Source organism: Triplophysa dalaica, chromosome 5 (genome assembly GCF_015846415.1).
Source record: "Triplophysa dalaica isolate WHDGS20190420 chromosome 5, ASM1584641v1, whole genome shotgun sequence".
Taxonomy (NCBI): Eukaryota; Metazoa; Chordata; class Actinopteri; order Cypriniformes; family Nemacheilidae; genus Triplophysa; species Triplophysa dalaica.
The window spans coordinates 9,196,385-9,221,935 of record NC_079546.1 but is presented as its reverse complement, the minus strand read 5'-3'; the positions used below and the strand labels follow the sequence as shown (position 1 = coordinate 9,221,935).

Sequence of the window (25,551 nt, the reverse complement as noted above, 5' to 3'; positions counted from 1 at the left end):
GAACTTCCTGCTATGCTTTTAAGGCAAACTGTTGTTTGATAAGTAGCTGTTGTTAGCGCCTAGCCATCCAGCTTCAGTTTTCACCTAGCACTTTTAGTCACTTTGAAGCCTTGAGCTGTTAATTGAGTAGGTGGGCTCAGCTGTGAAGCAATCACTGACCCATTAAGGAATCAGGGAGCGTGTATTATATTAACACTGATTTCTGAAGCGGCAGCCCTCCTTGTGTGAAGACCAATGAGGTAAAGACCTGCGACTACCGGCGCAACTACACCAAGCATTGACACCTGCAGGGCACCCAATGCTAAGCTTTTGTTCAGTTTTTCTAGCCCTTACTTTACTACATTCTATTTTTTGCTACTAACATGTGTATCCAGTACAATTTAGATGGTCCACTGTAGACACACTTACAAATGTACACAGTGGAGACCTCAGCACCATCTTTGGTCACCCCGCACTAGCCCTCCACAGTCCACTTGTCTGGCTGTCTGGCTGTAGGACTCGCCTCGTTTGACCTTCACAGGGCCAACACCCCTCCTACCCACAGAGGAAGACAACAGCTAGATCTTGTTCTGACTCGTAACGGCACAGCTAATAATATTCTAGTTACTCCCCTGCATGTCTCTGAACATTTCTTTCTAAATTCACTAACACTTCCTGTAATCTCATCTCCCACCCCATAACCCTGTTTCTTTCCGTCGTAATCTTCGTTCCCTCTCTCCCATCTGCTTTTCATCCATGGTGTCTCCCTACCCACCACAAACCTTTACTCATCTCTCAACGTTGAGGAAGCTACTGATCAGTCTCTGTACAGCCTTAACATCCTGTCTTGACTGTGTCTACCCTTTTACCTCTAGGCCTGCACAAGCTATACCCTCTTGCCCCTGGCTTTCTGAGACTCATCGCGACCATTGGACCAAGCTAAGGGCTGCAAAAAATGGTTCTAGAGACCCTAATGATCACTCCAAGTATCAACATCTACTTTGCTTTTCTACTTTTGCATCCTTTGCTTCTAATATATCTGCAGCCAAAAACGAGAACTTTCAAATCAAATTCCAAACTGCATTTAACCCGCGGCAACATTTCTCAACCTTCGCTGACTGCTGGCAATTATCTGCTCAACGCATCCCTGATCTCGCTCTTACCCCTTTTGTCCTCAACTCCCTTCTTTCTCTCCCCTTGTCTTCAAAATTCTTCTTTCCACCCGGCCTACTACCTGTCCCCTCGACCAGATCCCTTCCCACCTCCTACAGGCTATCTTTCCTTCACTACTGCCTCAACTCGCACACATAACACCTCCATCTCCCCTGGTACTGTCCCCACCTCATTAAACAAGCTCTGGTAACACCTTTACTCAAGAAAACAGCACTCCATCCCTCAGGGGTCAGTAACCACAGACCAATCTCACTCCTGCCTTTCCTTTCAAAGGCCCTCCACAGGGTCGTTTTTAACCAAATCTCTGCCTATCTCTCAAACAACCTTCTGGACAGTCAACAATCTGGCGTCAAGAAAGGACATTTTACAGAGACTGCTCACCTGTCTGTCATCAAAAACCTACGGCAGGTAAGGGCTAGATCCTTTTCATCTGTCCTTATTCTGCTTGTTCTCTCTGCTCTTTGACACTGTAAACCACTAAATCCTGCTGTCAACTCTCTCCAAACTGGGCATCTCTGGAACTGCACTCAACTGGTTTTGAGATCTTCAGATCTCCCCTGCTGACAGCTAGAGTTCCTCAGAAAAGAGGAGACGAGCAAGAACTGATCTCTATGTATTCCACCTCCATGGTTCCAATTATAAAGGCACATGGGTTCTCATACCATTTTAATGCAGATGATACGCACCTTTATTTCTCTTTTCAAACCGATGACCCCACCATCTCTGCCCGTGTTTCTGCCTGCCTTATGGACATCTCTTCTTGGATGATGATCCTCAACTATAATACTCACCAAGTCTGCGAGGAACCTGGGGGTATATTCGATGACCAGTTGAAATTCACCTCTCACATCGCAGCAACCACTGAAACTTGCAGGTATGTGCTCTTCAACATCAGGAAAATCAGGCCATTCCTGTCGGAGTATGCCCTTTAGCTACTAGTCCAAGCTCTGGTCATATCAAGACTGGACTACTGCAATTCTCTACTGGCTGGCCTTACAACCAATGCAGTCAGGACTTTGCAAATGATCCAAAATGCAGCTGCATGTTTAGTTCTAAATCAGCCTAAAAGAACCTCCTGATTTTAATTCACTGGCTGCCAGTTGCCACACGCTTCAAGCTTAAATCACTGACACTGGCCATTCTGAACGATAATGTCAAATTTCCCCCTTACCCTAAACTCACTACTCCCGGTCTACATTCCCTCCCATCATCATCGGTCTGAAAATGAGCGACGCCTGGTTGTTCCATCACAGCATGGCACCAAATCGCTTGCAGAAACCTTTACTCATACTGTGGGGAAATGAACTGCCAGCCTCGTCCAGAACCGCAGCATCCTTCACAACTTTCAAAAAAACAGCTCAAAACATACCTGTTCCACATTTATTTGACTAACCAATAACTGTCTATGTCTTGTGTATAAACAAAAATATAAAATCTTTCTCTCACTTGCTTACTCCAGCTTTAATCTTCCTTGTAGCATGGCCTTGTAAACTAACGTTACTGTTTATCGAGTTTACAAAATGCTCTCTTTGGATAAAAGCACCTGACAAATGAAAAAATGTAAACGTTAATGTAGCTCACTAAATATAGTCTAGATCATATATAAATTTAATGTCGCTCATTAAATAAGTCTCACTTCTTTTAACCATGTCAGCCATCATCTGGATGGAAGTATGTGGTAGAAATGATTTGTTGCACAAGTTGAAAACGGGGAGCTCTGAACATTTATTCTTTATTTATTATTTATTTGTGGCAGTTCTAGGTTGAAAGGTGTCTTGGTGCTTAAACTAAACATAAAACAAAGAAAACACTTTTCATATGTACTACTTTTGTATTAATGTAAAATGTGAAAGTTTTTGTGTGCTCAAATACTGACAAATGCTGGGCCATATTTTACGCAAGGTAATTGATAAAATAATAGCATTTTATGATCAAATAAACAAATTTTGTATTGTAGCTATAACAGTTAAGCGGCATGAAAGTTTTGAGTGTGAAAGATCATAAAAAGTTGCAAAGGGTTGAGGGTTGCTTTGTACAAATGCAAGCCTGTTATTTTCAGATAGATGAGAAATGTTTGGTGATGCTTAAGGGAGAAAGAATATTTTTTAAATAAACACCAAAATAGCAATACCAAATCTCCATGCAGAAAACCACAGGGCCTGCAGTAATAAACAAGCAGAGCACGTTTTTATTTCCACGAAAAGTAAAATCAGTTAAAGCTACTGACAACAAAATCCTCCCTGTACTCACTGATCAAATTCAATCACAATCTTTGCGACACAGTCATACACACACACACACACACACACTTTCATGTCTGACCGCTGTTGTCTTTCCAAATGAAGGGGCGCGTGATCTAAGTGAGTAAAATGTACCATCACTCTCCCCTGAAGCGCAGTCGAACTGTGGATCTTTCAACATAGAAAGTCACCCAATTAAGGCCTGCTGTGTGTCTGTGTGTGTCACTTGCGTTAGATGCTGCTGAGTGTGTGTCAAAGTGAAAGACAGAGAGGGAGAAATGGATGAATTCACTGCTGTTTTTTGGGACCCTGCCGTTTTCAATGTAAGGGTCAAAGACAGAAAAAGACAAAGAGAGGGTGGTAAAAGAGAGAAAGATAAAGGGGCAGAGAAAGGACAAATGAAGACTGATCTCTAGGGAAACGGGGCTGAGTGCTTTGATGAAAGAGGGGTGTCACAGACTCATTCACCTCTCTTCCCTCTCCTATTCTGTCCTTTCTTTACTCTTTTTTTTCCCTCCCTGTTACTTTCTTCATCCCTGTTTTTCACAACTCTCCTCTCCTTTGCGCTCTTAACTCCTTCTCTACTGTTATTTTTCTTTCCTCCCTGTTACTTTCTCCATCCCTCTGTTTTTGACCTCTTTTCTCTTTAACTCTCGTCATTTCTCCTCTTCTGTAGTCTTTTTTAATTTCTTAATCCCTTCTCTCTTTACTTGATTTTGCTTTTACTCTCTTTATCCATCTTCTTTCATTACCTTCCTGTTATTTTCGTCATCTCTCCTCTGTTGCACTTTTCTCTCGGTCACTCTCTTCATCCCCGTTTCTTTACTTTACCTCCTGTTACTCTCTTCATTTTTTCTTCTTCTTTACTTTTCTCTCCTTTCAGTTATTCTATTCTACTCCAGTTATCCAGTTACATTCAGTTGTATAACTGAATCGAAATGGAAACTCTCTTTCCGTCTCTTTGTTTACCCTCATTATTTTAACTATATGATATAGTTTAAAAAGAGCTACAATAGTTTACATGTCCTTGCCAAGCTGATGTTGCCTTAAAACTAAGCAGGCTTTTGTCTTTTAACCCTTCTACAAAATTATAGAGAAACATACACATCTCATCACAGATTACCAACAAAAATAACTATGACTGGAAATTTGATTATGAACAATTTCTGTTCTTCAGGAGAATGTACACACAAGCAAAATTTTGTATGTGCAGATAACAGGAAAATATACTTAGGTTATGAACGGCTTCACACAGGACCCACACTAGCTCTTTTTCACACATGCTGAAATGGTAACAGCATCAAAACCTCAAGAAAACTCAATTAATTTTTCACGAAAGAGGAGATGGGGGAAAACTGAGAGAGAGAGAGAAAGAGCAAGCTGAGAGAGAGAGATAGAGAGAGACAGAGAGCTGAGAGAGGTTAGATAAAAGTAGCTCTTAGGTGTGTGTGCACAAGGGCCGTAGGCTGGTGTTTTTTAGGCTTTAAGATGCTAAAACAAGTATGAGTCACTTAAGCTAGACAGTATGGCCCTTAAATTGCACAAAAACATGAAAGAAAGACAAACAAACAGACTGAATAAATGAAACTTTTATATTTCCTTGAAAAAGCTTTTTCATGTTATGACAAAGATCAGACATCACACACCAGACACGTCTATGCTGGGTGAAATAACAGAAATGTCAGATGTACATTTTGAAAAATTGTGTTTCCTAGATCGTGACAAACATCTTTTCCTAACCAGACACAATTCGACCGGCTTCCGACAGCCATAATTTATCTTGATACACTAAATGAGACTGCTGTCTGATGTGACAATCACAGCCAATCAAACTTGCTTTATGTTTAACATATAGTTAAGTGTAATTTTGGACCGATGAGGTTTTTCAGTGTGATGCAAATGAATGACAAAATGTTCCATCAACATTGCTCACATTTTAAAAGACGGCTTTTTAACAGTTGGTTTGAACTTTGTGACTAATAACATCATTTGCTAAGGACATGGTTTATCTCTTTCCCATTCACTACTGGTTTTGTTTTCGAAGGAGTGATTATCCAATCAGTGTAATTAGTGGGTAATTAAAGTTTCAGGATTTACACAAGTTTCACTGCAATGGCCTTACTAAACTTGGAAGCTGTCTCTAAAGAGAGAAGGCAATTATACAAACCACCTTCTCTGTTAATGATTTTTGCACGCAAATATACGGCCTGATCAATTGAGGACGACTGGATTGATATTTTTAATGCTAGACAGGGTGTTAGAGCTTACATTAATTAAATATCCACTTTGTGAACATGTCAACGGAAACAACCCAGAAGCGACACAAAGGAGAGCTGCGTTTATTCAGTGTTTGGGATTGATCCCTCCATTTACTTACTCGCTCTCGAATTGTCTTGTTCATATTACAGCTCACAAAAGTGGATTGAATTTTGTCTGCACAGTTAGGTAACCCAAGCCTTTTCTCGAGCTTAAACATTCACAGGTCTTTTCATCAAGTAAGTAGTTTATAGTGCATAATCATATTAAAATATTGAGCATTACGATTTCTTTCATTTACGTATAAGTGGACTGTGTCCATGCCTTATGATGTCTTTGTATTTGTGGATACATTGGCTGGAGGATAAAAGGTTCCAGCCACCCATTTAGTTTCTGCAGACCATGTATCTCTGTCAAGCTCATTTATGCAAGAAGCCATGCACACACATACCTGTACACACATTTATCTAAAAAACATCTCCTAAAAAATGTACTCAAGGGAAAATAAGGCCAATTTTGTTTGAATTACCGGTTGTACTTCAAGTTCAAAAACATTTACTATTCTAAAAGCTCAAGGCAGAAATAAATAAAACAGACATAAAGGGGCACCACAGGGCCAGTGCCACGACCACAGCACACAAAACCTAATTGGTTCTTATCAGATAAATAATGCAACTGAACGGTGGAGTCAGAAGAGCAGCCCCTGTCTTCTCTCTATTGAAAGCGACCAGTGAGACATGAACGACATGATTGAGACCAGCGGATTTGCGTGTCGGAACTAGAAACCCATTTTGGGTCAGTGATTGGTCAACAGCTGTTCTGAGACACGCATCACAGTGAGGGAGTCTATGTCACTCATGTATCAACCAATCACGGCTGTCACAGGTGTACCACAGCCAATTAAACATGGGAGAGAGAGAGGAAGCGAGCGAGAGAGGACGAGTAAGCGTGAGAGAGAGAGAGAGAGAGAGAGAGAGTGGACAAGTAAGCGTGAGACAGGCAGATAGACATGGATAAAGAGAGACTGAGTTAGCAGGAAAAACATAAATAGACCAAGAAAGAAGTCACAAGGTATGAAGGAGGGAAGAGAGACGTGAGAAGAGAGAGAGAGAGAGAGAGAGAGAGATAGTAATGGAAAGAGAGAACAGAGCAGGCAGACAGAAGAGCATCGAATGGAAATGCACTCTCGTCCAATCCACAGACAGCAGCTAATGAACTGAGAGAGAGAGAGAGAGAGAGAGAGAGACTGCCGATATAAAACCAGATTTCTGCTACCTTTGGAAACTTTCTGACATGTATTAGTCCATCAGGGAATGTTATTAGGTGATACAAAGACAAGATTTTCTTTTGGAAAATAACATAAAAGCTTTGACAATTGGAGGATGTCACAGACAGCGTTTTGACCTTTGTGTTGACTCCTTTAGGATGGATCAACTCTAATGGATTTCTGATGTTTTGCCTGGGGTGGTTTGGAGTCACTGCGTTTGAGTTCAGGTAAGAGTAAATATTTTTCATAGGCACTTTTACAATATTTTTGTTTTTATACTCATATGTGCCTACTTTTTGGTTAATTTTAATGATCTCCATTGAGGATTAAACACGTAATAATAAAAAGGTCTGGTCATAACAGATTTTACACAGCTTGTTTGATTTACTAAAAAGAGATTTGCCTTTTAAATCGTGCTAATGGAAAACAAAATGACATGAATATGGATTAGCACCGAATCATCTGTAGTTCATGGTGTATCAGTGCAAAACCTTTTCTGCTTGAGTGAATTCTCGTTTTGCCCTGTTATTATACTATTCTACATAACTTTTGTACATATAATATATTCAGGCATTATCCCAAATCGCTGGGTACGTATTAAGCTAATTTGTCATCCACTGGAGAAAGGTTATCTTATGCATAATTTTAATTATTAATGGAAAATGTTTGTGATACATAAAGCACTACACAGAACAGAATATAGAGCACAGTCCAAAAAACTGGAATTAAAAATCACATTTTAATTAAAAAAAAAGACAAGTTAGACGCTTTAGAATGATATATTGTAGACATTTTTTACCTATTTTAAGGTCGCTAATCAAATGTCTTACACTCACCAAGATAACACCTTTCTATGAAAGGTCAGAGTTCATTGTTTTTTTTTGCTCAAATCATGTTAGGTTTTGTACAAACTTGTTGAATTCATGCCAGCGTAAGTGTATGTCATCATTACACGAAAGATGGTCAATATTTCAATTAAACTTTTCATTCAATATGTTATGCTGATAATATTATTTTTATAATTTTATAAAACATTTAAAATTACGTTCTCAGACTTTTGGTCCCTATAGTTTGTGTAAACACAGATTAACAAATATACTTGAATAGATTGCACGCGAGATTAAAAGAAATAAACACAAGAGAGAACAGATATGTTTTAAACAGTGTTATGTGAAACAAAGATGTTTAATTGAAACAAATGCAAGTAAATCAGATATGTTCTCTCTTAAAGGAATAAAAGAACAGCTTTAGCCTGACTTCGTTCAGATTGTTTTAAAGTATTGCCTTTATAATCATCGACCCCTTGACACCTGTTCACTGACCCTGTGCCCTTTCCTAAATCTAAAACTTTATTTAGACCCTCATTTAAATATTATCATGAAGGCATATAAGAGTGTTATGCAACAATCATGAGTTTTGGAAACCATAGCAACAAATACAACTTACACATATTTACATGTGGCTGACCAGCAGGTCCACTCCCAGCTGAATTCACCAACAGCACACCTCACTCTGTGATTTCTTTCCCAGATTGTTGTTTCCTCTGCTGATGGACATTCAGTGGAGCAGGTCCAACAGAACCACACTGGTGCTGTGGAGACCAGGCAGGTGACAGTATAATATGGCCAGGTCTGCCTAGCACCTGTTGCACACCACGCACGAGCAGTTCGCTAACTAATACTCTGACAACATGTCACAATTCACACAGAAAAGTATGAATCTCACGCCTCTGCTCAGCATCTGCACCTTCGTGATTAAGTCTATTAATAACTCTCTGGAGAGCAGAAACTCCTGCTTACACTTTCAAACCACCAGCATAGATTTAACCAGCTTTGAGTATCGAAGAGTTTGGAAGAAGAAGAATTTGGGTTGTTTGGGTGGTGAGAAAGCAGTTTTACGACTCTGAGTAGGTCGGTGAACCAGATTTGATGGCACTTGAAAAGATGGCCTGGGGTTCTATTGGTATAAAAAAGTTGAAGTACATAAAAAATCAGTGGTTCAAACTGTACTGTAAACTTGAAATAAAATTGAGCTATATGGTACAATTTTGTGTAATTTAGTTAAGTACATAAAGTATCCGCAATTTTAAGTTTTTAACTGGGATGGCGAAAGAGAGGCAAAAGCTGTGAATTGCAGCGGAAGTTGCAATCATTTTTACTTCCGTATTCTGACACATTTCCAAGTGAAAAGGAATTTCAAACTAGAAAAATTTGTGGGCGAGGCTTGCGTTTTTCACTTTGAATTGATTGGTCGTGTTAAGACAGCAGACTGTTCGCAGCAGACTGACAGTTGAAGGGGAGGAGTTAATGGATGCTCCGGCGAAGCCGTCTAGTTTATGTCATTTGAGATGTACAATATTTCATGATAAAATAATAATTGTCATTTTTAATTTCACTGGGACTTTAAATTGTTTTGTTTTTTAATGTTTTATTTTCCATAAAGTAATGTGTTTTGAATGCTGCAATAAATAACACTGGTATAAGTTTATACAATTCCAAGACTTCAATTGTAAATACAGTGAATATATAGAATAACTATAAGAGATGTGACATCACCTTTTTACAAATCACTTCACTTAAATAAACAAATTGTTATAGGCGCATTGAAATCTGTCTTACATCGCCAATATAGATGCAGTACAATTTGGTTCTCATCCAAATACATTGTCTCCAGCAATCATCTCACATTCTTTGCATCTCGGACAAAAAATCTGTGATGCAAACAAGTTCTGCTTGGCCGTAAACAGTAATGAGTCACCTATGACTCAAATATGGCCAGTTTGTCCCTGGTTCTGACCTAAAAGTAGAGACCTGTATTCTGTAATTTTTGTATTTTATAGCAGCATAATTTATAGTGTTTGTCCAGTTGATTTGTCCAATCTATTTGATTTGACAAAACAAAATCAAAATTTAAAAAAAATTAAAGGTATGAGATCGAACTTGGGTTCAGATGGAGCAATCAAACCTATGAAATGAAAGCATTAAAAATAGTTGTTACAGTAGCTGCGGCTTACTCCTTCCATCATTCCTGAACACACATTGACCCCTGGCCCATCTTTAGAAGCCTACTGGCTTTTAACACATCTTTCATGTTTGGCAGCACTCTGAGCAATTACAGCTCTCACATGATGGGTAAGAAACATCGGTGATTTAACGCCATCTGCCACTAAAATCCACAGGTCGGTTGCCATGGTACTGTGGACAGCATGTGGGTGGAATTTTTTATTTATTGCCCAACTTATACAGATACCAACCCTCTCGTTCCATTGTTCATCGTGACACGCACAAAGACGTTTGCATGTCTGAAGAGTCTCTTGTGAAATGCAGAAAGTAGATCGCTCTGCTATTTCAGGCCCTTAGTGACGAGTGTCAACCCCCAGTCAGTTCTTCGTAGTATAGAAACGATTCATAATTACCATATGCCCCACTCTATTTTAAAAATACTACATGGAATTTGAGTCATGTAGAGAACTGAGGATGAGGTCAGAATCGAGCAACCACAAACATCGGATGGATTTCCAGAGTGACTATGATGTTGAAGAGACACATTTAGACCGATTTTACAAGCACAATTCGTAAAAAACAAAAAGGAACGATTTGATAAGACTAACCTTCCATGCTTTTCCTAAAAGGTGGAAGAAATTTTGTTCCATGACATGGATATAGAAACTTACCTTAGACATTGCTTTATCATAGATCGAAAGACTTTGAGATTTGATGTTTTGTGAAGGAGTTAACTCTTTCTTCAGTGTTTTTCACATAATAATCCCTAGGAGATATAAAAACAGACAAACGTGGGACTACAGAAAAAATGAATTTTTACTACCCATTGTTGGGTGAAATATAGACAAAACCAATCATTGTTTTAAACCATCATTGAGTTCAACAAACCAGCATAAGTTAATTTATAACCGAACATTTGTTTGTCTATATTTTACCCCAAATGGTTTAATTGTTAAAATAAAGACTTACAATTATTTCTCGTTGTAGCTTATTTTAGATCAGTAAATATCATGCTGTCTAGAAGAAACTCTTTGTGATTTTTATCGGTTTATGGTTCAATTTAAACTTACCTATCTGGGTACATCTTCTGAACTTGGTCTTAAACCAGAGCTGAACCCAAATCCCAGTTGAAAGGGCAAGTTGTGTTCTTGGATGCCAGATTCTTAAATCCACTGAGAAGCTGAGCTCAAGTAGGAAAAGGTCAATCATATCTTCTACTTCTAATCCACTTGGCACTGTCTGGCACAAAGCCGGCGGGGGACGTAAATACCTGGCACCTGGAAACATTGAAGCCGGGGTTCTTGATAGTAATCTTAAAGAAAGATTGAAGAGAGCCATCTGTGTGTGTGTGTGTGTGTTAAAGTGTGACAGAGCTGAACTTTCTCATTCAAGAGGCATTCAAGCAGATGGTATCCAACTCACAATGGTGGACGACAGCTAATAAAAAGGTGAGTCGAGATGGAAATTGAGGAAGGCAGAATAAAGAGACAAAGTGGATGAAATACAGGGTTAGTGTTTAATTCAGCATTAGTAAAGAGTAGGCTGTAAGAAATCGTTTCAAGACTTACTGTAAAAAACATAGTGTGTATATTGTATGTCATATTTTGTCTGTTCAAAACAATATACCCGTTTCCAAAATTGAAATTCAAATTATTTATCAAAAAGGTTTGGAGTGGATTTTGTGACCGATAATTTTTTAAGAACTGTAAATATTTTAAACATCTGCGAAATAAAACAGATTGTTCTCAAACACACATATGATTTTGTGAATGAACCAGAAGCTGATCCGCAGTTTCTCACCCAGCCCGCATTATATCTAATCTCATCCTGCCATCAGAATAATTATCTCATTTTAAAATAGGTTTGTCCTATCTTCTCTTTTTTCCATTTTCCTTATCTAACTGAAGTTTGAGGGCTATTTGTCTGATAGACTATGATCTCCCACATGTGCAGCTGTGTGCAGACCACTGAAGCGTTCAGTTTATTTAGACCCCAAATGATATTTCACAGTGTGGGTGCAAACAATGTTTGTAAACGTTTGTAATTGGTAGAGTGGGGATCCTTTTTTTGCTTTCAAATAAGATAATGTGTCAGTTATTGCCATAATATCATTCCCTTCATGGCGGCATACAAGCAGAATCATAACTGTTAAATTTTTCCACTATAAGGACAATGCAAAAGCCTGCATCTTATTGAGTGCAATATTCTGAAACCGTACTGTATTTAAATGATATATTGTAGTTAAGTTTTATTTTTTTGAATGATTATTATATTATGAATATTATTTTTGTACAAAGACCACCTTCATGTCACAATGAAAGTCATTATCAGTCCTTTATTCTTAAAAGTGTGCATTCTTTTTCTAGTGTAGTTAATGCTATTTTGTTAGTACAAATAAACTGTGATGTAAATTCCGCTATAATGCCAGAATTGTTTAGTGCAGATGTAAATTGGCCTTTTCTCTTACAAATCTTAATTATGTTGAATGTTAAAAGGCCACATGAGAAAAAGAGAGAGAGGGGGAGGAAAAGAGATGTGAGAGGCAATAAATAATCCACCAGTTGATCTGGAAGATTTAGGACTTGAAAATCAATGACCAAGATCTCGCAGAAGGGCAATTTTCTTGAAGCCCTAATGGTGGATGAAGAACATTAGATCTGCAAACATATATCTATCAGCCATCACCTCGGTTTTGTTTTGAAATTCAATGAAGCTGAAATCATATCTTGCTCTGCGTATAGATATCAGGTCATTTGACTAAGCAAATGGACGCTGACACCCAAGCTTTTGTCGATTATGTCAGATGGTTTAGTACCCTTTAACAAGGCACTGTGTCTATCATTGATAACTGATAGAAATCAAATAAAATCCTACAATTATCTACATACAATATTACGTGTACTTTCTTTTTGGGTACAGGAATTTGGAGTGGACGAATGGCTTAAGGTTAATGCCCACTCCAATAAACACCAACAAACTACAACACCAACATTATAGATTCTCATTCACATTGATCCTACAAAAACCAGCAGGGGTTTAACACTGATCCAAGAAATACACTTGGAGATGGTGGATCAGTATAAATTATCCTCTTGTCAAAGCATGAAGCTTTGCGAAGAATTTAAATGAATGAGAATTAATTTAATGAAAAAAACTATGGATTTAATGTCTGGGTTTTTAAAAAATTAGGGTCAATAACATGTAGCGTTGGCGATAACAGAAGAATAAATCATTGATTCACAGCCTCTGAGCTCACAGTAGGTCTGTCTTTATATTATATCTGATATTTTATCTTTAGAAATCAATTGACCCAGTGGGAAAATGAATGTGATTTTTACTTAGAGAACCCAACTGATGTGCTCCATTGCTAGTCGGGAATAGATCACAGTAAATTGTGATTTATCCTTTTTTCATACAAATACACACATCTACAAATAAACAAACAAATCACCTGCAAGAATTAAACAACGCTAATGTCTGATGATTTAACATGATCTGGTTTTCCCGCCGCACATACACTCCAGCAAACACGTCTCATGCTCAATTGCCTCCTTTAAAACCTATCATCTCTTTACCTTCGTGTGGAGATTTTATTGTCGCTGTGAATGACCCTCTTTCATCTCTCGGCTTTCTCCTTCAGCGTTTTTCTGTACGGCCCCTCGGTCATAAATCTTCCAAAAGACATTTAGCCACACAAAGAAAACGCCACAGGCCATCACCCGGTCTACCATCTCTGAACACCTCGCATGAATCAAATCGTTTAAGGTTGAGAAACTCTTTCTGTCAGACATAAAAAGACAAACAGCTCAAATAGTGAGATATTGACCGGCGGCATTCTGTCTGGTATACTCTAGCCTTCGGTTTTATTCCCTGCTGCAATTTAAAAATAAATCGACAAAAGACATCTAACCTTTTACAGCTAATTAAATCTTAATCTTACATTTAAATTATGCAAATTTTGTACTTTGTTATACTGATCGTGGATTGCACAGAAGTTTCCAAGCACCATACAAAAGCTTGCGAGCTTTGATTAGCTCAGAGCAAATCACTATACTAAAGTGATGAAGGCAATAATTACCTTCATCACTTTTCATTGTTCTGTTATGATGGAATATAGCTGTCCTGAACCGTTCTGTCTGTAATTATAGCCGGCTGTCAACGCTGTCGGAGGGAAACTGGATGTACTGAAGGTTGCACCATTTTTGAAACTAAGAAAGGGAACTATGTATTGGCTCGACAGCCATTAAAAATAAGGACGGAGAAATAAATGCTCCAGTGATATCAAAGACACAACACATACAAACAGATGTAACTGAATGGCAATCAATGACACATCTTTAGTCTAATTAATTTCATTATTGGTCCGATAACTAATCAAACTTTTCGCAATGAATTGTATACATGTCAATACTTGCTATAAGTATAGATTTGACCATTGCTTTATTGCAGATGTGTAAAGCAATAGACTAAAAGTAATCTTAGGGGCCCTTCACAAATTATGAAATATATGCACAGGTAATGGAGAAAAATTAAATACGCTAGCTTTCTTTTTTGAGCTAATATTAATAATGATTGCATGTAATTTACATGTTAAATTGGCAGCACTATAGTAAAATGCACACGCACACTTTGAGAAGGTCAAATGAAATGAAGCCTCAAAAGGACACTTCCGCTTAGGGGATAAATATTGAAATCATTCCATTCTGCATGAACTTAATCCCCATAAAACGCCTCAATAGGCTCCCGTATGCAAAGTCAAACAGTTTATGGTTGAAGGTGGAGCATAATGAGATGCAACCTTCTAAGTCTGTATGCTCCAGGGCAGACGTCTATGTGACAACGACATTCAGGTTAAGGAGATTATTCACCGTGTCCTCTGTCAACATACAGACAGGAACTATTTGTGCTTCCGCAGGTCTCGCAGATGGATATTATGGGACGGGAGAGAAATGGGTGTCGATGGTTATGTTATCAATATGCCCCATATGAAACGTTACGGTCTGATAACTTAACACCAGTGTGTGTTATTAGGGGATTTCTTGTCTTTTCCCTGCTGTTTCCATTACCCAGCGATGTCCTGCTTCAATGACATTTACAAGCAGAACGCAGGGTACGAGAACTACGGGGATGTATTTGTGTATCTTTGTACTTTTGAGAGATTGAAGGGCCACGCCGATCTTTTTAGATTTCTGTTAATTCCAACATAATTACGTGATGTACTGTACGTGAGGCATGCAGTATTTCAGATGCTGAGAGGTGAAATATAGACATTAAATATGAACAAAAATCACTATTTGACGCTGATACCGTTTGAAATAAAACTCGTGACTTTTGAGGTTTCGGCAATATAGATAATACCCATTTAACCAAAACAATCTATAATATTCTAAATTTGATGAATTTTCAATTGATGAATTGCAATATGAATTCATTTTGTCTCATAGGATCTTGAAAGAAAGAGGAACTTTCTGAATTGCAATTCAAAGAACTTTAACACTATTATGCAAAAAGTTAATTGTCAGTCTTTACTGATTTAACGATTGGCTCATTTTACTGGAAGGCGGGACTTCCTTTGCCAGAGTGGCCATATTGAGCGTTGCTTTTCTTGCCATTCAATGTAACGCAAGTGGCCCATTCTGTTAATATTAATATCTTTGATAAAATGGACTATAATTATTAAATTCAACAATGAAATGGGCAGTTACGGGTAATTAACACTTAAGCAAAACTTTTTTAGTAAAAGCTACATTTACATCAGTTATAGACCGTTTCATCGGACGTGCATGATCCTGAACCCCAATCACTTTCAGGTTTGTGTTTGGCTTGAGCTTGGTATCGGAGTCTAAATTCAAAATATTGGAGGGACAAGTTTATCCATGTAACGGTTCTTCACGGTTACTTTTGATTGTTATCAGAAATAATCTACAGGCTCTGTATTGTTTTTGAATGTGTACTGGAAGTTAAGTTGGGGTCACAAAAGTGTGAATGTGCAGCACCTTTCGTTTATGTATTAAAGAGGAATCCTTCTGTATAGACTCTGTGGCTTTAGGGGAATGCACTCTCAATAGAAGTCTGATAATTAATATTTGTGAATAAAAAATGACTGATAACATAAAAAGAGGAAATGTAATATAACAATTAAATGCTGTCATTATAAACAGAAAACAAATTGACTTACTAAATTAGCCTTTCCATGCCATTCATACCAGAACTACTTCTATCTTTAAATAATTTCCCGATTAGAACGCTGTTCATTATAAAATGTGACCCTGCTTGTAAAAACCCAGCAAGTCTGTTTTCTACATTAAATCATCCTACACATTATGTTTAATGAGTGTAAATTAAGCACGTGTCTGCTGCTCTTCATGCTGCCCGTCTTTGGCGAGGGAAGCACGTTTGGGGCCAGATTAAGATATTAGAGGATATAGCGGGAAAATATCAATTACATAAATGCTCCTGAGAGTGTGATGTGAATCTCCGTTGTGTAGACGCGCAGCTCAATTTGATCAACCGAAATAGTCAAATGTTTTAAGTGGTGTATTAGGACTAGCAGTCTGGATGGAACGAACCAAAGGTCCAGATCCGGCCCATGGTCCGCCAATTGAGGATGACTGGTCTACATTATATGTTGTAGTTTTTTTTATTTTAACTGTACAACCTATCTCATTCCTGTAAGCAAACCGTGAATTGTAATGTAAATCACATTCTCGATTCTGAATACATCTCATCTTACAACAAGACCTGTAAGAACAGAACCCCCAAGGTATAATCGAACAAAGAGACTACTTCTCTACTTGAACATTTTCATTGGTTACCAAAGGGTGATGGGAACTGAAAAAAATTTATTGGCTTTTTATTTATGTAGATGCTCACAAGTGCCTCCCTCCTTTATTGTGGTACGCGCACACGTGCTGGTTGTTGTTATGGCAACCGTCACCTGTTGTTGCGAGAGGGGAGAATTTCAAACAGTCCGTTGTACAGAAGCTAAGTCTCCTCTGATCCCGTACTCCGATGTGTCTCGCCGGAAGAACTTGGGAGAACGGTGTTATGACAGCCAGCTCTGTAATTTATATAGCTTCAAATGATACTATGAGAATCTCTAGATAGACTCGGCTCATTAAAATTGGCCCGGAAGGTGCTGACGCCTGTTTGTGAGTCTAGTGCAACCACAGGATGATTCCGTTTTTAAGTCAACACTGCAAAAAATATTATGTACAAATGTATTTTTACTTTATCTCAATTACCTGTACAAACTACATAGACAGCATTTATGGTTAATATTATTCCTTCACCACTGTTAAATCACATTTATAAAAAGAGCTGCTATTGTTTTTTTAAACAATTTACTTAAAAATAATACAAATTTATGATATGGGAAAAAAATAATAAACATGGAAGACAGATCCCACATATCTGAACACCACAAAAGAGTAAAAATGTGAATTTAGACTTTCTGTCATACTAAAACATTTTCTAGCTTTATAATTATACAATGATAGGATCAGCTATTTAACAAATTATTAACCTACAGAAGTCAGGAACGGATCAGAATGAGAAGTACATCATACAAACGTATATTCTGCTTGTCAAAATGGCAATTCAATCTTGCCTCGTATTTACTTTTAAATATACCTTCCAAACACGGCTTCAACTATGTCAAACTTACTCTAGGATAAGTCTTTCCTTTTTTTAACAATCACGTCAGTCACATGCATAGATGATGATGATGCCTATATAAAGCAGCAGAGAAAATTCAATTATCACCTTTCTTCTCCACCAGCTATATCAGAATGTACGAATGAGGTGTTGAATCTTTAAACATGGCCACCGCGCACCTCGTTGGAGAGACTCGTGCACGCTTCCAGAACATGCGGGCCTGACGTCAGACGACGCTACATCCTGTAAAAACCTCCACGAAACTCTTGGTTTGGGACATTTTCAAGGTACGAACTTTGGCTAGACTTTGTTAAACTTGGATGATAGAGAGAATGAAATGGAGCAGGTGTAACGTAGCTATAAATGTCACATTTGATAGATCACTGAGACGTGAATGCAGTCAACATAAGACCAAATAAAACAAATATGAGAGAAACATGAGAGAGATGACAAATGGGAGGAGAGTATATTTCTGTCAAAGAAAAATCACATGCCCTATGAGTGCACAAACAAGCATACGAATGTCTTTTAAATAAGGTGACTCATTCGTATTTACTGTTACATCATGTCGTCATTTGTGTCCTTGAAACACATGCACAGGAGTAGAAACACATACATTAGCATGCATTACATTTACAAAACCCCATTCATCTTCATAAACATGTCACGCTCTTGGTGTCAATGCTTTTTCTCTCCAATTGCCGATGTCCTCCACACAGATGTTGAACCCAGGTTGGCAGCAGAACCTTCGGGCACAATGGTCAATGTGACGCCCAGTACAGACCCACTGACGGCCCATGAGGGGTACAACTACCTCGCCTTAATATGTGGCGTGCCTCTTATCCTCATCATCATATTAGGGAACGTTCTAGTGTGCCTCAGCGTGCTAACAGAACGGTCCCTCAAGACCGCAACCAACTACTTTATCGTCAGCTTGGCTGTGGCCGACCTCCTGCTGGCGGTGCTGGTTCTTCCGCTTTACGTCTACTCTGAGGTAAACACTGATATGTTTTTGTGGAAGTCTGGAGTTTATCCAAAGGGAATTAAAATGCATTATACACTGACCGTCTCCCTGGAGCAAATAGGTTTGAGTGCATTGCTCAAGGGAAAAATCGTGATTCACGGACTGTCCATCAATAAATTTGTACTTACAACCTTTAGGTTATACTGCAGATATAAATTAATTTAGACTAGCTTGGCATCAAGAACACCATTCCTTGGGACTAAAACGGCATTTGTTTTGTGCTTTTGTTTCCAAAGTTCTCATGAATCTCATTAGTTTTCTTTGTGAAATGAATCCTTATGCACTTCAGTGAGTTATTTCCCTAAGAAACCTCCTTTCGTTATTATAGTGTAAAATACAAAGGATTTGGTTGGTTGAATGAATTCAACCTTTAATTTCAATCAATTAAAAACCCAGTGTGATAAAAACATGCCATCTGCTCCCATTAACACTAGATAATGATGTAAGATGACAACTGTGACCTTGAATGTGACCTTAAAAGTTGAGTTTTGTTATAGCGATGTTAAAGTTTGAATTGACAAAACAGCTCTAGAATAAATTTACACATAAAAAAGGCACTTCTTACTTAGTATTTTATCTTGTTTACCAATAGATTTGTCAATTTTTTTGGATGTAAGATGTATTTACTTGAGAAGCAAATTGAAAAAAGTCTTGATTTCCTGAAAAAAATATGCTTAAAATAAGCATAAATATCTGCCAACAGAATGACAAAAATAAACTTGTATTTACTTAATTAATTGGGTTGAAACTTGAAGTTTTTTCACATTAAAGTCCCACTGAAACACTCTTTGCATATTCATTCATTTTTTGGCTATTATGAACCAAGCATGTGCGAAAAAGATTGTGTTCTTGATTCAACGAGTCAGTGCTGATTTGAGACTCCTTACACAGATGCAGTCAGATTCACGATTTAATAGTTTTGCTCTTGTTGTTTTACAAATAAGCATTTTCCATTGGATTATGTTGTTTTGTTGGTGTAGGTGTGGATTCGTGTGTATCATATTCTCTTACACAATCTCTCTCTTTTTTAGTTCTTGGGAGGCATATGGACACTGAGTATGTATATCTGTGATGCCCTAATGACGATGGACGTGATGCTGTGCACAGCCTCAATTTTGAACCTCTGTGCGATTAGTGTTGACAGGTGAGACTCACACACACACCTGCATACCCACTTCAACTGCTGTCTATTAAGACTAACTCAAACTTTAACACAAACATTTGTGTTGGATACCGGACCCAGCCTCATAAACCTACTCCCACGTAGACTGCCACATGTCATGAGGAAGATGTTTACATTCAGAACCATAAATTGGTTTGCTGGTGCAGGTTAAATATATGCTTCAAGCCATGCATTTACAATATGCTTCATCTATCTTTAAATCGGCAGCTCTGCTCTGTGCATTTCAAGATTCATACAACGAACCTCAACCCGGTGCTAATGTGCTTGTTCATCCAGCGGGATGCTAATGAAACCGCAGCGCTCCCGTTTGCGCTCCTGCACGACGTGGGGCTGAATATCATTAATTACCCTGTGCAGCAAGCAGCCCCGCATTCATAAACAATATACAGCGACTTCAAGAGGTCTCAGACCGAGGCAAAGCAGGGGTCACCCTGTCTTTCAAACACACACAAAAACAAAGAGAGCCCGTCTCTCAAGGAAAAACAAAGGTTTGCGTTTGAAAGGATGAAGGTAATTAAAAGGATGAATCAGACTTATGAGGTCTCATGCGGTTTAAAATGATTGCGCTAAAATCTTCCGTTGCCGCAGCAGGTAACTTTGGTTTAATATTATACATGCATACAAAATGCGTTTTAAGAGGTTTTATGCATTGATATAAGCTTCCAGGAATAGACTTCATTTAAACTGCAGTAAAAGGAAACTGATAAGGAAGAATAAACCTACGCATGATGTCTGAATGAATTGTTGAATTATGAATTAAATGAATCAACATCAATGATATTTATTGGTTAAAGCAGGTGTGATTTTTTTGGTTAAGTTTAACCAAATCTGACTCAAGCCAGAAACCTCTTTGTGTCTGTTGCAGGTACATAGCAGTAGTGGTTCCTCTAAAGTACAACAGAAACCAGTTTAGCATTCGTCAGCTGGCTTTGATAACAGCCACTTGGGTGCTCTCTCTGGTTGTCGCCAGTCCCGTCATATTTGGCTTAAACCAGGTGCCTAACAGAGACCCTAACGTGTGCAAACTAGAGGACAACCAGTTTGTGGTCTATTCCTCCGTCTGCTCCTTCTTCGTACCCTGTCCGATCATGCTCCTCCTGTACTACTGGATGTTCAGAGGTCTAAAGCGTTGGAGCTCCGGGCGTAGCCGCTCAAACTTCCGCCGGGCCCCCAGGGGGCGTACTAGCCTGTCGTTGAGGCTGGGAGCAGCTCTTCAGAAGGACAAGGGCGGAGTGAGGGAAAAGGTGGCGTACCTCATGCCCGGAGGTCTCAGTCCTACGTCTCTGTCCACCACTCCGACTACTCCCGACTCCTTAACTAGTCCAGTTACCCTTACTACAGAAGAGCAGGGTCAGACCCCAGCGGCAGAAAGTGACCCCATGACCACCCAGATGGACAGTATATCTGATGCGGAGAATGCTGAGAGAAACACGGATGATGAAAGAGGGCGAGAGAACGGTGTGGGGAAGAACCATCGGGGGCATACGGGGCGACGCCATAGCAAGAGCAACAGGGTGAGCGGACGAGAGCGGAAAGCTATGAAGGTGTTGCCTGTAGTTGTGGGTATGTATATATTATTTGTATTCATACTGTTTTTGAAGAGTCTAATTTCCACATAGATAATTGTTTTTAACAAATCTCAAAAACCTGTTTTTTATTTTTATTTCAATTGATATCAATCTGTAGGTTGGGTTATGATTAAGGAATAATAACAAATAGACAATAAAACACAATAAAAACATAATATAATAGCAGCATAAAAAACATGATTTTGAAATGTTTTAAAACAGTTATCTGTTTTTGCAAAAATTATTTTATAAGTTATTTAAATTTATTTTTAGTTTGATCGCAGTGTTATTAATAAACTATTTTATTAAAATGTACGTTTATTTTTTTAACTTATTAGTGTATTGCTGGGGCAACATTTCTAAAGTTTTTCCAAATAATATTTAGCCTGATATATTTTATTTTACTTAGTGTTTAATATCAATTTTGTTTTATTTCAATTAATGGAAATATATTAATGGTTCTAGTTTCAGTAAACCATTATAACCTTGGGCTGACCTAGGAAGTATAAAAATGTAAGTATGCACACATTACTGAGTGTGTCGCACCACGATTAGAGCTTTCCGTAAAACAGGCATATGCAAATATAGATAAAAGGACACGGTCTGCAGTCCTGTTTGTAGTCATCCACTCATGTGGTAGGTATAGCACGTAATGTTGTGACTGTTCGTTTATGTGAAAATAATTCATCATGAATAAATGCATGAGTGAAAAAGAAAACCAAATGACAGCCGTCGGTGGTCAGCCGTGATGAAAAACGCAGCTAAAATGTCATGGACAGCAATATATAGAAACTTTCAATGCTTTGGCATGACACCTGCTGCTCTTGGATTATTAACATGAGAATTGCTTTTCAGATGTATTCTTTAAAGTAAAAAACACGTATCGCTGTTTCGAGGGGAATGAAAGCACTCCCTTAAACAAAACGATTTGATTACCATTGTTTCTTGAAGCTTAGAGAAACTGCAAAAATGCAAAAATCTGAATGAAAGGGTAATTAACACTTTTATTGAAGTGCCCAGTGAGCAGACATGTTGGATATGATTTGCTCTATTGCAGACTGAAGTCTGTTTTGTCTGGTCTAGCCAGAACTTTTATCGTGGCTCAACGATTTGGTACTTTATGTGCCTTAAACAGGACTTGCACTGCCCACTTATACAGAAAAAGCTGTTTTACTGACATTATAACAACACATATGATTCTTTTAAAAATCTAGTATACCTAACAATTATTTGGTCACACTTTATTTTACAGTCCAATTCTCTGTATTAATTAACCATTCCCTATGACTTTTGCCTCAGTTAACTACTAATTTGTTGCATAATTATAGTTAATAAGGTATTTGTTAGGTTTAGGCTTTGGGTAGGATTAGGAAAGTAGAATATGGTCATGTTGAATATGTGCTTTATAAGTACTAGTAAACAGCCAATATGGTAAAAATAGGCATCTAATAAGCAACTAGGTAGTAGTGAGAATTGGTCCCTATACAAAAGTGTTACCATTTATTTTAATAAGTATAATTAAGTAAAGCTCAAGTATATCTTTAAGGATAATTTATGTATACAGTAATATCAATGTACTTATATTTGTGTACTATATTTAGGACTATTATTAGAATAATATTCGTGGCCAACTTTTAGTTTTTATAACTTAACTTTTGTGTCGGAGCTGATAGCCTATTGGGCAGTGCTCCGTCATGTGGTGCGGTTTCGCATTGGGTGCATTCAGGCAGGTCTGGATGTGCATTCGCTTTAGATAGAACGCAACTTTTGTTCCGACACTATACTTTTTGCAGTTTTACGTCTCTTATACATGCAAGGGCAATTTATAACACACCAAAGACACAAAAACACGTATTAAGGCCATATGACCCCTTTATTCATTTTCGTAATCTAAACAAATAATATTTGTTTTGGAATTATATAACATTTAACTGCATGTCCTCGGCGTGCCGTTGATTTCCTTTCAGCGTGCCAGGTTAGGTTAGGTTGCGGACCCCTATTATTGAATCATGAAGAAAAGGTTGAATAAAAAGAATGATCGGTGTAGATCCTCATGTATTCAAAAACAACATTTATATGTATGCATTTGTACAATGATGAACAGTGCATTCAAGGTTCAGTATGTGTGTTTCCTCCGTATTAAAACCTTTGCACTGCTAACATAATGCTCTATATGCTACATGACGGGAGAAGGTATGTCAACTCCTAAACCAGCTCTTCTCCTCTCCAGGTGTTTTTCTCGCTTGCTGGACTCCCTTCTTTGTGGTCCATGTAACTAAGGCACTGTGCAAGTCATGTGACATCGGGCCGACGCTGATCAGCGTGGTCACGTGGTTGGGTTATGTCAACAGCGCTGTCAACCCCATCATCTACACCGCATTCAATGTGGAGTTCAGGAATGTCTTTTACAAACTGCTTTTTTGTCGCTCCTGAGGGTGAGCGGTCTTTCAGCTGTATGGAAGATAAGGATTTTCACTACTCATGACAAAATACACAAATCCACTTAATGAAAGATCAAACACATTTTTGATCTAAACACAAGGAAAGGATTAATCGAAAGAAAGAAGCCAAATGTTAATGGATCTCTGGACATGGACAGCACTGGAGAATGAACCATTGAAGAAAACTGATGCCTTAGTTCACTAAACTTTTCTTGTAAAATCGTTTCGTGAATACACCACTAACAAATAATAACAATATAACAAAAAACTCTTGATTTCATAGCCCAGAGGCATAAAAAATGTGAAAATGTCCACACTGAGAATAACAGTCATGTGTATTTGGTATGTGATTGGTGTCAGTGTTGATTTCATGATATTTAAAATGGTCATGTTCTTTCTTATCCTATTTCGAAGGTTTTTGAGAATAGATTTGCAGATTACAGTCAGCTTTTTGTGATGGTATGGAAGCAAGATGACACATTTAGATCATTCGATTGACCAGGTAAGAAATTAATAGGAGATTTTTGTTTCTGTCTCAAAAAAGTTATTTCACATTTTTAATCCATGTTGGCGAAAAGCATTTTAACTCAAGATTGTATGATGAAAAAGCCTAAAAGAATTTGTGGCGTATATTCTGATTCAATCGAAATGGAAAGTCAAGCTGAGCTCCTTTGTAGTGTTTACTGTATACTGCATATTTTGGAAAATCTAGTGGGTCATATTGTAATTTTATGCATACAGACAGTTTGGATCAGTATACTCAGCACACAGTCATGAACACCGCCATTGACTTGTAATGGTGAGATTTGTTATTATAATACTGATAAGTTAAAGCTTAAAGAAACCCTTTATAACTATGAGTATGACTATGACTGTGCGTTTAAAAACGATTTTGCTTGTTGAGAACTAGCGCCAAATTTATCAAACTTAACAATACAAAATTTCTACACAGAGAACCTTTATATGTTAATTTGAAAAAAGTGACTGAAGCAGTTTAGAAAAAGCTATGTGGGTTCAGACAACTGAAGAATGTGCCAACTCCTGGAGGTGTATACAGTATGATTCCAAATCCAATGGATGCCTTTTTCGTTCCGAGTGCCAGTTTTATTCTTTTGCAGGTGTCATTCTCAAAACATGTAGATGTGTAGCATTAAGAATCATTGCAGTTGGGGATTGTGGGTATATTCTGGATGGCATTATAGTTATTGTGCTTCTAAGAATTGGTGTTGTAAAAATGAGTATTAATGTTCTTGTGCAATATTATTGGTGCATCTGTCACTTTTTGGAGATTTGTATGTTTTTGTCCTGCCTAAACTGTACAAATACAAAAATAAACATACAAAATGTAGAGTATTCCAGATAGTTGGGTTGGTTCATCTGAGACCACATTGAAAACCGAATAATTTCATTTCATTAAGCACGAAATAATAAAAGAAACTGTGAAGGGTATGAGTGCATGTTGTCATTAAAGCATATGCGGGACATACAAAATGTTATAATGATAATAACATGATGAAGAAGTGTTTACAAGTGAAACCAATAGTAATCTCTAAAACCCTATATATATATAGATAGATATCAATGAATGCGTTTACATGCACAGTCATACTCCGATTATGCCTCATAAACTGATAATGTGTAAGGTCATGTAAACGCATAAACCAGTTTTCTTTTCAGCTCACAAACGGCGTAAGCTAAACCTGCTCGGCAAAGGTAGTTTTTTGCCCATTTCGAGCTGCATGTAAATGCTTTTACTGTTTTT

At 37.9% G+C, this 25,551-nt stretch overlaps 1 protein-coding gene across 8 annotated transcripts in view; it reads left to right on the top strand.

Annotated features, from left to right (window-relative positions):
- drd4-rs (dopamine receptor D4 related sequence) overlaps positions 1-25,142 on the top strand; it is a 34,491-nt gene extending 9,349 nt beyond the window's left edge. For 2 of the 8 annotated variants that reach the window (XM_056748414.1, XM_056748415.1), the window contains 6 exons: positions 7,073-7,142; positions 17,698-17,860; positions 18,293-18,567; positions 19,629-19,741; positions 20,646-21,343; positions 23,579-25,142. In XM_056748414.1, coding sequence (XP_056604392.1) covers positions 18,331-18,567; positions 19,629-19,741; positions 20,646-21,343; positions 23,579-23,781 — 1,251 coding nt within the window. In that variant the 5' untranslated portion in view covers positions 7,073-7,142; positions 17,698-17,860; positions 18,293-18,330 and the 3' untranslated portion in view covers positions 23,782-25,142. Of the gene's footprint in view, positions 1-6,936; positions 6,972-7,072; positions 7,143-8,445; positions 8,524-11,280; positions 11,366-17,697; positions 17,861-17,994; positions 18,111-18,292; positions 18,568-19,628; positions 19,742-20,645; positions 21,344-23,578 lie in introns of those variants that run through there. The other 6 variants (XM_056748421.1, XM_056748416.1, XM_056748417.1 and 3 more) reach the window with 6 other exon arrangements.
- The last annotated feature ends 409 nt before the right edge of the window (positions 25,143-25,551 follow it).